Genomic DNA, 17071 nt, shown 5'->3' with positions numbered 1-17071 from the left:
TGCACAAAACAAAATGAATATGAACGCAGCCAAAGATTTAATGCACACAAATCATATCGTAACGCACATAACAACTTTACCGTTTCCTTTCTTCCCTGTCACCAAGTTCGACTCTGTTCGTTTTGTTTTGTCTCTCGGGAAACCTCTGTCACCCACCCAGTCAGTGTAGATTTTTTATTGTTGTGATTCAGTGCAAGTGAAAAGTAAATAAACTGCGAAAAATGTTAATTAATTTGCCAAATTGATCCTGCAAATTGGCAAATTAAATCCCAACACCAAAGGGAAACGCTTCCAGGACAACGAATCTACTGAAAGTCGCCTACAAATATGGTATGTGCCCGCTCCAGCTTCAAATAGTCTGGCTTGCATCCGCTTTTTCCAGCATAAGGTGATGATGGCAGCAGAAACAGCCTCCGAGCACTGATAAGGATGCCCTTCTCGGATTACGCATTCTTTTAGTGCTGCGATGGAGCATTAAAATCAGTGAAATTCTTGTTCTTGATGCTTGGAGCCGCCTCGTGTCTAGGCGCCGTTTATCAGCATGTTCCGTTGGCTGAGGCAGCGATGAACGGGCTAATGCAAATTGATTTATGCTTGGAGGCCATAATTGAATCTCACAGCTCAACTTGAAAGAGGAGGGCTCCATATATCTCTAATCATATATGAATGAAAGCAGCGGCAAATACGAAGAAAACATTTTTATTTTTAATACAATGCAATACGCTAATCCCCCAAATGTTCAGCTGAGCGGAAATCGCTACCTAGTGCAGGGTATTGCGCACATTGAGGAACCTACTTAATAGATTGATATTGTTGTTGAATTAATTTTCGGCCAGTTGTTTACCAAGCAGAGCGGTGTAGTGCTTTCTTTTTGTAGATTGGATCGTACTCACGCGATACAGTTAGTACCGAACTTGCTGTTTGCCGATCAGTTTGTTTGCTATACGAAAAGGCTGATGCAGCACTTTTTTTTGTTACTACGCGGTTGATTCGATGCTGTTTCATTCACTGTCTCCCGTTTGCCTGTTTGTTTGCAGGCACTGACACCGGATGAGTTGCGGGAGCGTATTCCCCAGTGGTCACTCGAATCAGATGGACAACTGTTGCAGTATATGGTGCAAATCTCAAAGGTAAGTGACTTGTTAAGATAACTGCTAGCGTTCAGAATCATAAGGGCCTATCTTTATCTTAATCGTTTTTCTCTTTTTTTGTTAACTCGGCTGGACTAACATTTCTCGGTGCGTTAGTTGATGCTGTTACTAGCAAATGCAACTTATTACGGCACTATATTGGCAAATTTCGGAATATTCGTTAACTTAACTCTGTAGTAATTCAAAGAGAAAATCGATTAAGATAACCGATCAGCGCAGTTAGGCCCTTATGATGCCGAACGCTTAAGTTACTTTATATGATGTTAGATTACAAATTAGTCAAATGTTTGTCTTGAATGAGTTTGACTGAGTTTGCTATCAGTAATATTATTCCATTGATAATAACGATAACGATTGAAGTTTACGAGCATGACTCAATGTTTCATTTTGGCATATCGTCGAACACTCCCAAACATACCAGATTTACAGACTTGTGTGGATGAAATAAGTGGTCACCCTTTTTTTATTTTATTCATAAAATATCAAATAGAATATTTCGTGAAACTACGATTAATGCAATAATTAATTAATGTTTTGAACTATTTTTTATTTAAACAGTTTTTAGTCGTTATTATAATGAGGGTTCAAGCGTTACAAGGGTTCAAATAGATGTTGCTCACTTTTTTCGTGTACAAATGTCTGTAAATCTGGCATCGTTGAACACTCCATCACTCATAAAAAAAATTATCACATATCTAATGAATGAAATCTATGTGAATTTCATATAACTTTCCTGTGATCACATAGCAGCAAATCCTATCACAAAACACATGAATATTATGAGGCCGATGAAATTCATATGAAAAATCATACGAAATTCCGAGCGAAATTCATGTGATCGCATTAATGGTATATGAAATTCAGATGAATTCCATTAATTTTGATTATTGATGAAAATCATGTGCGTTTCCAATGGAAGCTACATAAAAACTATTTTCGGTTTTGTTTTGCTCTACCAAGGTGTGGATTGTACAGGTAAAGCTTGTTTGAATGCTGAAGTATCTTCTATTTATTGGCAATTTATTTCCCAACTAAAACGTAACGCTTGGCTCAACTTAAGGTGAATCTCCTAAAGAAGCCTTATATTGAAAGGCACACATGTCTGCTCCTATAAAATCTAGTGTGCAGAATAATAAGGGTCTTAATGCGATGATCGATTCCTTCATCGATTTTCTCTTTTGTTAATAACTTGGCAGTTTTAACATTTTTTGGTGCTTTCGATGATGCTTTTGCTAGCTAATACATCATTTACTGTAGTAATGCGAAGAGAAAAGCGATTAAGAGCCAAATACAAGAGACTCCAATTCATAGGCGTAGCCAGAAGAAGGCCTATCCCCCCTCCTAAACTCAGTCACACAAAGGCTTTCGGGGAAATAGTGTTCGGTGAAATTGCATTCGGTCAAATTTTTTTTAGGATTTTTTTGTCGCCCCTTCCTAGCTCGAAACCAGGCTATGCCCTTGCTCTGATTTGATCCAGCTAGCACTATTTTGTCCGAGCAAGTTCTACCAACTTGAACTGACTCGGTTTGTTACGTACATACGTACGCGTTTGACCACGTGAATTTCAAAGAAACAATAACAATTGTATCTTCTTCAATTGTAATATTTGTGAGCGACAATGTATTTTTAAAATTGGTTAAAAATATGCCACGTCACGTTGGCTTAATATAGAGGAGGGGACTGAACTATAGAGATAACTCTAAGATGCTAATCGATGCACCCCTCGAAACATAGGAAAATCCACGAACCCCTGATTTTATCTGTCAAACTAGCGAATCAAAGCAAACATAGTGTAGTACTAGAATTTCGACTATAATGGGGTACGCTTATATGCTGAACGCTTTACAATGGTTTTAAGTGAAGCAAAGAATAGTATATTTGACGATGGTGTTCATTTTTATAGTAGTTAACGGTTTGCTGCCTCGATATTTGTGTGATCGAATTGATAGAGGAAGTGATTATCATAGATATAATACTAGAAACGCGGATGAAATAAGAACACCATATTTCTTGACTTGTGCTTCACAGAATTCATTATTTTTTAAAGGGATAAATGTTTTCAATTCGATGCCTAGACACATTAAACGTGCAACAACATTATCAGAATTTAAGATACATTGCATTTCACACGTTAAAACTGTCTTTTGAACGGTTATCCAGTGATTTTTTTTTACGAATTGACAAATTATGTATCTTGACGATATTATTTTTAACGGATTAATTTGTACATATAGCAGTTATAACGACTTTTTAATAATTATTGTAGCACTGCAAAAACTATTTTGTTTGTCACGATGGTGATGATGGATTATTGATATTTGATTTAATAGTAGTAGTAATTTTTTGAGTAGTCTATAATGAGCCTCGAGCGCTTATTACGGATATAAAGGACTGAATTTAACATTTGAAAAAAAATACAACTTTGAAGCTTATTTGGAAGATACCTTGAGTAGTTAGTAGTAAGTTTTTTCGCTGAATGTCAGGAGTTCGTGAGCATTTCCGACATTGCTGAAAATCATAATAGCATCAGATTGCGGGGCTGGTAGTGTAATAGGATGCTTTGTTGATTGTTCATTAATACTTATGAATATTTTAGGTGGACAACAAGGTGAACTAAGAGGTGGACGTCTAAACTTTTTCACATTTATAACGCTGTGAAGCAATTTATGAATTTATGTAAATTCTGTGAATTTATATCTGTAACTGTAACCAGTTCGTTTTTTTCGCTTACCTGTTTAAAATGTTTACATTCAATTCTAGATAGAGCTGGAATTAGGGCGTAACATTTCTAGAAATCATCAAGAGAAGTCATTGTTTACAAAAGCTGTTTGGCCCTAATTCCAGCTCTATCTAGAATTATCTTAAAGATAAATCGTCCAGCTCAAACCTGTGTAGGGGTGGGACCATCATCATCATCATCATCATATAGATGTACTTGGGACCAACAGGCTACTCTAATAAAAATGTTATGGTTGATTTACTTATTTTAGAACTATTCTCAGAATGCTCTGAGTTTCCTTGGAATTATCATCAGCACTCTATAGATTTTTATTTAGAATATTAATTAGAAATGGACCAGGAATCCTGTTTTACAATCGTCATGGAATTTTCCTCAGAATAACCTAAAAATTCAACTCTTAACTCTCCTGAAAATTCACTTGTGGCGGTAAGCTCCAACCGGTATTATCCTCGGATTAAATCTCGATCAAGAAAGTTCGTCTGTTTTGATGTCGACATCAGAGTTAATCAACATGACTCTAAGCTAACATTAAGCAGATCATCCAAACAGGGACGGTATTAAAAGTTAATCCGAGTTGGAGCTTACCGCCATTGGAGTTCTTCTCACCAGGGATGGATCGCTCTTTGAAGCAACATTCATTACTTTTTAATTTATAGAGCCAACGTTAACTCCTATTAATTTTTCAATATATATATATATTTTTCGTAAACAAACGTAAATATAAACAAAGTCGATATTTTAAATTTAATCTATCATGTATTATTTTAAGAATGAGAGCCTTTTACTAAACAAAATGAAGTAATTTTATCAGTCTGCAACGTATTTACACTGTACAATTTGCGATATTCTACTTCAAACTATTGGAAGTTAGCAACGACGTCATTAGTCGAAATTTGAATTTGATGTTTACATTGTATATTACCTTGTTTATGTATGCCGTGGATTGATCAAACAAACACTCCGAATACGATGCCTCCGAAAAACGTGTAACGGCAAGTTTGCAATGGCATAATTTAGCCATTTCTTAATGAATTTCAAAAATTGTGGTACCTTTAGAATTCCTAGGGTTTGTAGATGATTTTGATTGCAAAAAGATTGAAAATAGAGTCGTCTACTTTTTTAAAAAGCGAAAAGAGTTTTTACACGTTTTTTAGAAAAGTGTGTTTGTAGGGTTTTGCAAGTGGCGCAAGATCTGTAATTTAGATTAATGGGCACAAATGTTCACAATTAGCCAAAAAACTGTCATGGTTCCTATACATGGATCCAGGAGACAACGGAACGGTCCTCAAAAAATCCGGAACATCCGTAAAAGTGGTCAATCCATGAACCTGATCTTAGAGCTCTGCAGTTTTTTTTTGAAAACATTAGGAACTGTGATATAAAAAAAAATTTGGTCGAAATACGTATCTGTCATGGATACCAAAATTAATTAAGTGGAATTAAATGGAAGATAACCTTTTTTGCTGTTTTATTTAGCATTCCGCTAACAACCCAATTTCATTACTTCATTATGATGGCTACCAAGCCTTTGGGGATATTCCGTATTAGAGAGTTGTATAGATTTTTCTCCTTTAGCTTACTTAAATCTTTGGTTTTTATTAGTTAGGTAGGTTCCGATTCAACACATTGTAGTTTCATTTTTATACCTATGATCTTGACTTTTTTACCTAGGGGATGAGTACTTAAGGGGGTTAGATTTTGATAAGTTCTTTAGTGGGAATGACACTGATGAAGACTGCACATTGTAGTCGAAATACGTATCTGTCATGGATACCAAAATTAATTAAGTGGAATTAAATGGAAGATAACCTTTTTTGCTGTTTTATTTAGCATTCCACTAACAACCCAATTTCATTACTTCATTACTTCAGAAAGCTGCAGTTAAACATAAACAACAACGGTGAACCGTCATTGCATGTATGCATTATAGTTACACTGTTATTTTTGTTTTGTTTTGAAACTTTCCGCTTGACAGTTATTATCATTAATATTTATATTAAAAATTATAATAACTATAAATTTGAACAATTTTTACACTAAATATTACTTCAGATCAAGTTGTACTTCCCCTAGCTCTTTATCTCATAAGGTGGCTCTAAAGTTCATGTGAAATTTGTGTTCTCCGACTATAAATAAAGCTGCTGTTTTCTGCAATGTTGTTCAGCAGCTCAAGACCTTTTGAATCGCGGACATTTTAATTCGGAATTGTCTCTCTAGGTGGCTCTAGTGTTCTTATAAACTTCATGGTCGACACCTTAAGATCCTTACTGGATAGAAAGCTGCTGTTTTCTGCAATGCTGTTAAAGAGACTAAGAGCTTTTGCATTGAGGAAACTTTAGTTCGGAATCCTCTCACTAGGCGGCACTAGTGTCGACATCTCGAGATCATTGCTTGATACATCTCGAGATACCTGCAGCTTTTGTTCGCACGAGAGTGATGTGTTTTGGGAGAGGTGTGTTTTGGACTTGTCACTTGGATGATTGTAGTGAATGGCCAGGAGTGGTGATGGAAGTGCCAGACTGGAAGATAAAAACTAAAATTATGTGGAAGAAAAATTAAACTTAATTTAATTGTACGGCTTTCAAGATTTACTGAAAGAAAAATGTGTAGAAAGAGCTTGTTGAGCTAAATATTTTGCATGGAATGGATGTATTCCGGGTCGTTTTTCGGATGTACGAGTTTCGCCTAAGTAGCTGAAAGTCAGCCCCATCTGTAGTTTTACCAATTTATTAATTTACCAAATATCACGATTTAGCAATTTTGCTTGTCCGCGACGGGGTAGTCTGCGTAGCCTCTTTGAGAATATCAGCAGCATGTTTCTGACCTGACTCGCGTAGCTTCATCTGCGTTGCAAATACAAGCTCTTCTGCTTGATGGTTTTCACGAATGGATGCTGTTTTCTTTCTTTTAGTCGAGTCACTACACTTTTCGAATGGCATTGGCTTACGCCCAGCCGGGACACTCGATGATGACGAAGGAAGCATATTGAGGATGTTTGCTGGAAGTTTGAACGGTATTTTAAAATTCTCAAAATGGTGGAGCAGCACCCTGTCAGCTGTGTGATTATGTTTCATCCAAAGCCTTTGAAAAATAGCACAAATAGTCTTGGTATACTTTTCAACCTCCACAGCAACTTCCGGCATAATGTCTGAATCAATCGAATAGGCTTTCAGGACCTCTTTGAATACGCTGCGATTTAAAATAGATGATGTTTATCGATCTCAACTGGAATATACGAATGATTTAAAAAATAGTTCTTGGCATAAATTCCAAAACATAGACAGTAAAATTTCAAATTGAGATATTTTACATACCGATGGAGGCCATTTATACAGTTGAAAACTGGGCACTGTTACCGTAATTCGTGTTCACAATAGAGCTTTCAAACCACTCAATGTCCAACAAATAATCCAACAAATTATTTTACTTCACTTGTCGATGGTTGCTAAGGGACTCAGAAAAATTATTGAAGTTTAGAGTCATGGCTCACTTGATTTCAACAGTAGCATTATAATGTATACAAGATATCTCTAACACTATGTGCGGCAATTCTGATGAAATAGCATGCACATTTAGGCACGGCTATCACTATTTTATTTAAATCATAGTTTACCAACAATCGCTTACATTCACAGATGTTTGCTATCATTTTGAAGTAAATTTATTAAAGTTTCAGATGCACCATGGGTACTTTGCCCCATTTTGCCCCCTGCTAAGTTACAAGTTCATAAATTATGGTCTAAAAATCTACAAAAACTTCAATAATTTTTTTCTACAGAAGATACTGCAATGCGGTGTTCTACAATATTGTGTTATTATCTACAACTTACTAGACCATGGCAAAGCCGTAAAAATGTAGACCAAAAAGTTATGATGAGAAAACCATTTTTGAGGGACCGTCGGCAATAAACGTCACATATCTTGAAAAGTAAAAAAGATATTATGTATCTTGAATAGTTTAAAAAATAAATTTTCGATCTCACTTTTAGGGGGATTAATCTTTTAACTAAAAACATCAAAAGAAGCGCAGTAACATATTGAAACACTTCTGTCAAGACACCATATCTCTTAATTTCATGATAAAGGAGCTATTAATTGAGCGCACGAAAATGCCGATTTCAACCACTGTGGTTCTTGCGGCCCTCAATATGACCGCTATTGGTTGTGATTTTGGATTCTCATGTGATTTTATGTGCCGCACGGTGGATTTTTATTTAACCCTCTCCTTTCCATGGTAGCACAGGTGATCCACAACTTTTCCGTCCGTCTCATGTTTGTCAATCTACCATTAAATAGTCAGTACTTATTTAAGCTTCTCGATGTGGTCATTATTCTCGTCCATATGTATTCTTGAGAATCCACTGATCAACTATTGAAAAACAATTACCATATAGGGGAAATGGCTCTAATGTTGGCCTATGAATCTAACATTAGGGCCATCGCTAAAAATGTGCTATTTATCAATTTTATCTAGATGAACGCGTTATTGGGACGATACTAATGGATATTTTTGGTCGCTATTGAAAATTTAGGCGGGGTATTTAGGCCGACATAATATCCATTTCCTCTATTGATTTTAAACAATTTTTTTAATGCCATGCCTTATTAGGCTATCTGAGGACCCAGGCTTCGAAAGGTCTCAGTTAAACTCAATGCTTCATGTAGATCGTCAATTCCCTACGTGAATCTAGTTATCTAGAACATGGATGTTCTAACAATCATCCTATTAAATGTGTAATTATATTTTAACTCTTTGCAGAACCTCGAGGAAAAGTGCAAACAAACCCAGGACAATTTGACCCGTCTGCTGCTGGAGGTTGACGAGAGCCATATTCGTTTCGCAAATGCATCGAACAGCTTTAATGGCATTCAGCAGTTGAAATTCGTGGAGAACCGCGTCCAGGACGACGACGAAAGTTTTTACTCTGTTCGAGAGGAAGAGGAGGAAAAAGGCGAAAAATTGCCATACGGTGAAATTTTCCACATGGCCGTTGAGAAGTCTGTGGCAAACATGTACAAATCGTTCGAGAAGGTCACCGTCCAGCTGGATAGCGATAGCGATAGTGACGACGATGATGATGATGAGGAGGCCGCAGCTAGGAATACAGTCCTACGGGCGGTCCAGAAGTATCCCTACATTAATAGACCGCTACCCTACATAATAGGCTCACAGGAATGGAGGGAAAAATGGCATGCAGGTTTAATTGATTCCGACGAGGAATCGGATACCGAAACTAAGGAACAGTATTCTGATTCCAGTGATAGTGAAAGAATGTTTCCGTCGCAGACCAATAGTAACCATACGCCTTCAGAATCGGAAGGATCGGTTTGGGGTGTGCATTCGGATCCGCGAAAAAGGGCCCCTTCGATTGATCCCAGTATGTCCGGAGACGATGCTTTGTCCATTCATTCCAGTTCTAGTGTTGCTAGACCACCGGGTGCAAGGTCATTGTTGAACAATCCTCACAAAGTTCAGATGTTGCCGGGATTCAGACCGCCGTCGCTTTTCCCAGATCAACCACCACCGGATGATACGATGAGCGTGTCTTCTAGAAGCAAGGTGGCTAATCTGTTTGAAGAATCGGATGAAGAGGAATCTACTCCGACGCATAGACCTACCATGGTGACTGCAAATACAAATAATCAGCCAACCTACTTCAGAGGGAATCAACCGGAGAGGAAAACAATTAATTTGTTTACTGATGAACCTCCCCCGAGCCATGGAAGTCATGCACCGACGCCTACGTCTTCAATAAGTAGCAATTCGCAAAAGAAACCTATAAACTTGTTTATCGATAGCGATGACGACGATTCATATAACAACAATCCTTCGTCTAAAAGTAATAGCATCTATCAAAACGAACCCCCTGAGCTACCGGTTCCGGTAAAAAAGAACACTAATATTTTCGATGACGATGAAGAAGTTACCCCTAAAGCGAACCCAACGATTTCCGGTAAACCAGTCGGGAACATTTTCGATAAGGTTAACAATAATCGTACTGAAGTGGATGAGGTTGAGGATGACTTGTTCGTGCCAGTGCAAAGATCGATCAACGGAGCAACCGATGGAAGAACGGGCGTCCGGAGGGTTACAAATCTCTTCGATGACGACCCGCCGGAGGATGATTTTGATAAGATATTTAAAGCAAAAGGAACTGATCGAAAAATACCCGGTGGAAAATTAGTTCTACCGCCGGCTCCGATAGGTGGGAAGCAGAGTGTTACCAATACGACGAACTCCCAACAGCCTAAGGCTAAATCAGTCCCAGTGGTTGCAGAACAGGTTGCCAAAAAGAAAATAAATCTGTTCGATGATGATGATGATGATGATTCAAGTGATATATTTTCGGCGAGAGTGGGAAGCAATAGTTCGAATGTCACTAAACCTAAGATCAATTTGTTCGACGATGACGATGAAGGAAATTCGGCTCTTATAGGTTCCAAATTACCTCAAATTGATTCCAGACTCAGAAACGATACTAACCAAGAACAGCAAATTGGTGAAGCGGTGAAACCAAAAGAAGCCATCGCAAACCATGGCAAAAGTATTCGATCGGAGAATATCAAGAAAAAGTCAATATTCGATTCGGATTCCAACGAGGACGATGATGATGATGATGATTTTTTGTTCGGCGCAAAGCGTTCGGTTCCGAGTTTAGTAGATAAGAAAGAACCAAAGCCACTTCCAAGGAAGGAGAAGGTGGCTTCGAGGAACATTGCGCAGGATCTGAAGGATTCTTCAAGCGAACAGGTTTCCAAAGAAAAGCTGGATATTACATTCGATCTTCCTGGGAGCAACGGTCATGAGGTTGAACCCAAACTAAACCAAGCGCAAGCCAGTATTCGGTCGGAGATCCTCAAGAAGAAATCTATTTTCGATTCGGAATCGGACGAAGTCGACGAAGACATTTTTTTTGGGGGGAAACATTCGGCCACCAATGTGGTTGAGAAAAAGGACGTTCATGTTCTGGATCTCGTTGCACCAAATGTGACAAATCTGGATAATTTAACGAATGCTAATGATACGTCAAAGGTTGCTGATCTTCGGGAGGAACCTGTTATCGAGAAAGTCAAAGGAGGTGTTGGTCTCGAGAAACCGCAAATTCCTGATGAGCCTCCAGAGGATGATGGATGGGAAGAGCCTCCTCCAGATGATCACGGACAAAGATATCCAGATGTGTCCAACGACATAGATTATTATTTAACAACCAACAGAATTAATGGAACTACTGAAACATCCAGCTCCACGTTATTGGTTCAGACGAAACATGATGATCTGATAGAAGATAGCTTAATGAATGGAGATTCTAATGTAGGCAATTCAGATGAACCTTCGGAAAATATAATCGTAAAACAGTCCAATGAAGGTGGCCATAACAGTTCCAAAGTAAAAACCAACGACGTCTCTTTGAACTCAGCTGACATCTCACCCGGTTTGAAAGAGAATAGTGAAGACAAACTGAATGATAATTCCAATAACAAGAGTGCCTTAAATTTCAACTCTGTCGGCTTATTTGACGATATCCCACCTCCAGACGATGACTTCGAAGAGCCTCGTTCATCGCTGGCGATTGATCATACTGATGATGGTGGTTTCTTCAATGTACCAGATCCTGAAACTTCCAGTAATGCTGCAGCCTCATCCAATACAAATCACTATCTCTTTATGGATGGTGATGGCCCACCTCCTGATGATGAGGTTGACGATGGTAAGGCTGTCCCGAAGGTGCAAGAACCGGCATCTTTCAAAAGCATATCATCTATCATAGAGGAACGGAATAAGAATGAATCCAGTTACGAAGGTATTCGAGAGAAACCGAAGGTCAATAGACTTAGCGCCAAAGTTAACATCAACGTAAATGCACTTCTGCCAGGAGCCCGAAGACCTCAATCCGCTGCTGTGGTGGAAAAGACTGCAAACGAACCCGTAGCATCCAGTGTCGCAATTCCTGATATTCCGAACGTTGAGGGTTCTGTGAGCACGACTGAACCGAAACCTAAGCTTCAACAAGAACCCGAAATCGGAACGGCAAAGTTAACCAGTTTAAACAAAGGTCGTGCAAAAATCCAAACGAAACGAAAACCCCCATCTAGGCAAAACCGTAGAACAAATTACGAGAATAATTTAGCATCCGAAACGAATGAAGATTTCAACTACCCTCCGGCAGAGAAAAGTCCCAAAGAAGAGATACGTGTTGTGGTAGGTTCTGAGCAAAAGGTCCAACATGTAGAAGTGACCGCTGCGCATGTTAAGATCGATCAAATACTTAGCAGCGAACTGGCACAAAAGCTTTCGGAACCAAAACTTTTCGAAGACAGTGGTGAAGTTGAAGACATCCTATTTGGTGGCAGCGGTGGAACGAAAAGATCAACCAATTCTACAGTACCAAAGAAATCCATCTTACCAATAGTGGAACCACCTTCAAGACCATTGACGTCGGAGCAACCTGCACCGCCGAAACTCAACACATCCACCAAACTATTCAGCGATGAAGAATCGGATGATGGGGATCTATTTGGGACGATTTCAAAACCTATCCAGAAACCTCCTGCAATGCAAACCACTGCCACTGCTAAACCCATCAAACAACAGGAAGTTCAGCCAGGCAAGTCTGCTACGACGTCAACCCTCAAAAAGCAATCCATTTTTGATGATTCTGATGAAGGTGATGATATATTCTCGAAACCACGAACAAATGGAAAACCCCCAACCCCTAAACTAAACGTTAGACCTAGCAGTAGCGAAACATCTAAAAAACCCACCAGTAAAAGTAAAAGCATATTTGGATCCGATGAGGAGAGTGACGGTGACGATATCTTCGGGGGATCCAAACAGATAGCTAAACCTCAATTGAAAGTCAGTGAAGCGAAGAAGTCTGTGGTTGTTGCTGCCAGTACTAAAAGCCTGTTCGGGGAAGATGACGACGACGAAGATGATGATCTGTTTGGTTCTAAGAGCAGTAAGTATCTACCTTTTTAAATAATTAACCAACCCATCATACAATTCGTCATCTCAACAGAACCCGCACCGAAATCTTCTTCATCGCAACCAGCAACGAAAAATACGGTCAAAAATCCTAGCAAATCGAACACCGTTGCGGCCGCCGCAGAAGATGATCCTCTAGCCGATTTGCTGAAATAGCGTAAATTGCATCCCCCGGGGTTGTAAGTACATTGATTATATGCCTACCTACCTTCCTACACAATTCAAATTGGAACAACACTCCACTAGCACTAACGCACGTGCGTGTAAATAATTAGTGGTTTCCTTATATTGCGCATTGCGCACATTATCAGTGCGATAATAAGTGCGGAAACGCTAATAAAAGTGTGGTTTAACGTTAAATCGTGTGGGTGTCTTCGGTGCATTTAGGCAACAAGACATCGCCGCAGAGGACAACAAGACGATACAACGTAAAATCTCACTTTTGATGAGTGCAGTCTCAACTGCAAAACACAATAGGATCTATTCATCTTTTGGCACTGATTCCGATTAAAATTGCAAGAGTGCAGTTGATTTCGAATAAATGGTAAAAATCTAGTCAAAATTCATCAGCAGATGGAGGGTTAAGTATATGAAGTTTAACATGTACATGATTTCGTTTTCTCAATTCGCTGGTATATTTTTGGAGTGTCAAAAGTTGCACACTTTATTCGTATCATTCCGTTTTGTTCAAAGGGGTTGTTCGTAAACAACGTAGACAGTTTAAAGAGGGTTGACGTCTGTCTACGATCCATACAAATTTGAAAAAAAAAGTATGAACGACTGTCTACGCATGGAAGGGAGGTATAACATATCTTAAAAACTGTTTTCGTAGTTTATGAACAGCCCCAAACTTGTATTTTTCGTTGATATTATCAGAGGTTTTTTTCTCATTCGAATAAAATAAAATATTGGCTGTTTATTTCTTGTTTCAATCAATTCGAAAGGACGTAAGGTATATCACTATAGACTCATTTTATGACTTGCATATTAAATTAGTATTAACGATTACAGAGCTATATTAGTAATATATGAAAATATTACGAGCAAAAGGGTTATTGTTATAAATTTGTATGTAATATGATAGACTACTACTACAATTATAAATAAATTTATATTCTTAGTTGAATAACGTGTTTCTTGCGAAAGAAAGTCCTTTTTCGACACATTTCACTTGTCACTAGTAAATACAGGGATAATGCGGAGAAGACCGCATTTCTCTTCAATAGGACATTCTAAGGGTAAGAATGAAATTCGCATCGACGCGCCACGAAGCAACGAATACTGGGTATTTATTGTAGCGTACGGTGGGGCAAGATTGGTCTTCTATTTATTTATATTTTTAACTAGCTGAGTGTGCCTGCCCTTGCTCAGGATTCAATATTAGCTTTAGTTTATGCGCCGATTAAAAAAGCATGCTATATTTTGACGTAAGACTACGTCTGTAATTTCTATATGGGGGTACACTTTGTGAAAACCGAAAATGGAACATGTAACAAATTATGAAAGATTTTGAACGTTAATAACTCAGCTGCCCCTGGAACAGTTTCAATAATTTTATCACTAATCGATTAGTAATATTTCTACGCATCTGTTGAATCTAAGACTTTATCATTTTTCAAAGTGTTACTATTGAAAATTGCAAGAATGTGCAACTGTTCCTTTGATAATTAAAACTATCACCGTTTGCCTGCAAAAGGCGATTTCCCCAACACAGATTTCAAAGTTGAATTCCAACCGGTCTCACCAAACGGTGTTTATTCAATCACCACTTGGTGAGTGGTGGTGTTCTCCAGCACACAACGAAAGGCATCCATAGAAGGAGAAAGAAGCCGCACCGCTATTGATCGAAACCAGTAGCTCTTCGTGAGTCGCTGTGGATCATCTATGTCAAGCGCATAATACTAAAAAGTATAAACAGAGAGAACCCCGCTCAAATTCCTATTCCTACACAAAATACAAGCTCCTGCTGCAGTTAACGAATAAGATTGATTGTATAAGACCACGTAAACCTACGTCACCATTGCGTACAACCCCATAGGGCTGTCCATTGTATTTTTTCTGATTCATTTGCATTGTGCATGAAGCTAGAAATCCTGGAACTGAGTGAAGTTCGTTGGCCAAACTTTGGAGAACACAAACTGCCGTCGGGACAGGTACTACTATACTCTGGTATTCGAGGTGAAAACGCTCCCCGCCATCGTGGAGTTGGTCTCCTAATTAGCGTTCAGGCAAGTGCTGCGCTCATCAAGTGGGAGCCTGTTAATGAGAGGATAATCGTTGCCAGATTTAGAACACGGGTTCGTAACCTTACCATAATCCAATGTTATGCGCCAACCGATGCCGCCGAGCTACAGGACAAGGAGAATTTTTACAGTCAACTGAATGCCGTCGTGGATAAGGTTCCAAAGGGTGACATCAAGATCTACACTGGCGACTTCAATGCGAAGATCGGCTCCGACAATACGGACAACACCATGGGACGCCATGGTCTCGGCGAAATGAGTGAGAACGGTGAGCTGTTTGCAGAATTTTGTGCCAATAACGACATGGTGATCGGGGCTCGCTCTTCCCCCATCGGCCAGTGCACAAAGTCACGTGGGTTTCCCGTGATGGACATACCGAAAATCAGATCGACCACATATGCATCAGCCGAAAATGGAGACGGAGCCTTCTTGATGTCCGGAATAAACGCATCGCCGACATCGCGTCTGACCATCACCTTCTAATCGGCGAAATCCGCCTACGCATGGCGCGGATCCAGCGATGGGAGGAGAGACTCGGGCGGCGGTTCAACACACGCCGACTTGAAGATCAAGCGGTAAAAAGGTCTTTTGTTGAAGAACTTGAGACTCGAGCTGCGGACGTTCCAGAAGATGGCAACGTAGAAGAACAATGGACAGCCATCAAGAATGCCTTTATAGAAACAAGCGAGAACAACTTGGGTGAGCTGCGCACCCAGGGGAAAGAGTGGATCATAGATGAAACCTGGCGGAAGATTGAGGAGCGTAGAGAAGCAAAAGCCGCGATAGAGTGGGCGAGAACCAGAGGAGCCAAGAACGAAGCTCGTCAACGGTACTCGGCTCTAGAGAAGGAAGTCAAGCGCTCTTGCAGACGGGACAAGCGAGCGTGGGTGAACTCCCTGGTCGACGAAGGAGAGAAAGCCGCAAACACTGTCGACATACGCCTCCTCTACGATATCTCACGACGCCTGAGTGGAGCACGGATGAACCTGAGGATGCCAGTGAAGGACACGACTGGACAATTGCTTACCGACCCCACTGACCAGCTGAAACGCTGGTTTAAGCACTTCGAACTACTTCTTCAAGTTTCGACGGCCAACCAGCCATCAACATCTCGGCATGATCCGCCTAGGGTGCGGCGCATCACTCGCGTCAATTCCTAGGCCCCATCACTGCAGGAGATTGAAGCAGCTATCCGAAGCATAAAATCCAACAAGGTTCCAGGGGTCGATCGCATATCAGCAGAGATGCTCAAAGCTGACCCTATGCTATCCGCACAAATGTTGCATCAACTATTCTGTAATATCTGGGACACCGTGACTTTTCCGGCCAACTGGATGCAGGGCATCTTAGTGAAGGTCCCAAAGAAGGGGGATCTGACTGTGTGCGACAATTGGCGAGGCATCATGTTACTGTGTATTGTTCTCAAAGTTCTGTGCAAAGTTATCCTGAATCGGATACAGGAGAAGATCGACGCGACTCTCCGACGGCAGCAGGCAGGATTCCGTGCCGGAAGATCTTGTGTGCACCATATTGTCACGCTCCGCATCATCCTGGAGCAGGTCAATGAATTCCAAGAGTCCCTTTATTTGGTATTCAATGACTACGAAAAAGCTTTCGACCGTCGCAAGGGAGTCCCGGATAAAATCGTCAACCTCATCGAATCGCAGTATGAGGCTTTCACGTGCAGAGTTCTGCATAACGGCGCCTTGTCCGACCCTATCCGGGTAGTCGCTGGTGTGAGACAAGGATGTATACTATCACCGCTACTGTTTCTCATCGTAATCGACAAGATCGTGGTAGGTGCAATAGACCGTGTACCGAACCGTGGGCTGCTTTGGCAGCCTATCACAATGGAGCATCTCAACGACTTCGATTTGGCTGATGATGTTGCTCTACTAGCACAACGGCGCTCTGATATGCAGAGTAAGCTCAATGACCTAGCCGAACGCTC

The 17071-nt window shown here is 40.0% G+C and overlaps 1 protein-coding gene across 1 annotated transcript; it reads left to right on the top strand.

The window, feature by feature from the left end:
* Nucleotides 1-176: 176 nt before the first annotated feature.
* FAM21 (Family with sequence similarity 21) lies at nucleotides 177-13957 on the top strand. Its single transcript, XM_065234201.1, has 4 exons — nucleotides 177-330; nucleotides 1038-1130; nucleotides 8651-12851; nucleotides 12912-13957. Exons 1-4 carry the CDS (start codon nucleotides 328-330, stop codon nucleotides 13031-13033), a joined length of 4419 nt encoding a protein of 1472 aa, XP_065090273.1. The 5' UTR covers nucleotides 177-327; the 3' UTR covers nucleotides 13034-13957.
* Nucleotides 13958-17071: the final 3114 nt, after the last annotated feature.

The sequence above is a fragment of the Ochlerotatus camptorhynchus genome, unplaced genomic scaffold (assembly GCF_037179485.1).
Source record: "Ochlerotatus camptorhynchus isolate MF236.1 unplaced genomic scaffold, CSIRO-AGI_Acam_v1.1 ptg000432l, whole genome shotgun sequence".
NCBI classification, from domain to species: Eukaryota; Metazoa; Arthropoda; class Insecta; order Diptera; family Culicidae; genus Ochlerotatus; species Ochlerotatus camptorhynchus.
This window is presented reverse-complemented; position numbering and strand designations above follow the sequence as displayed.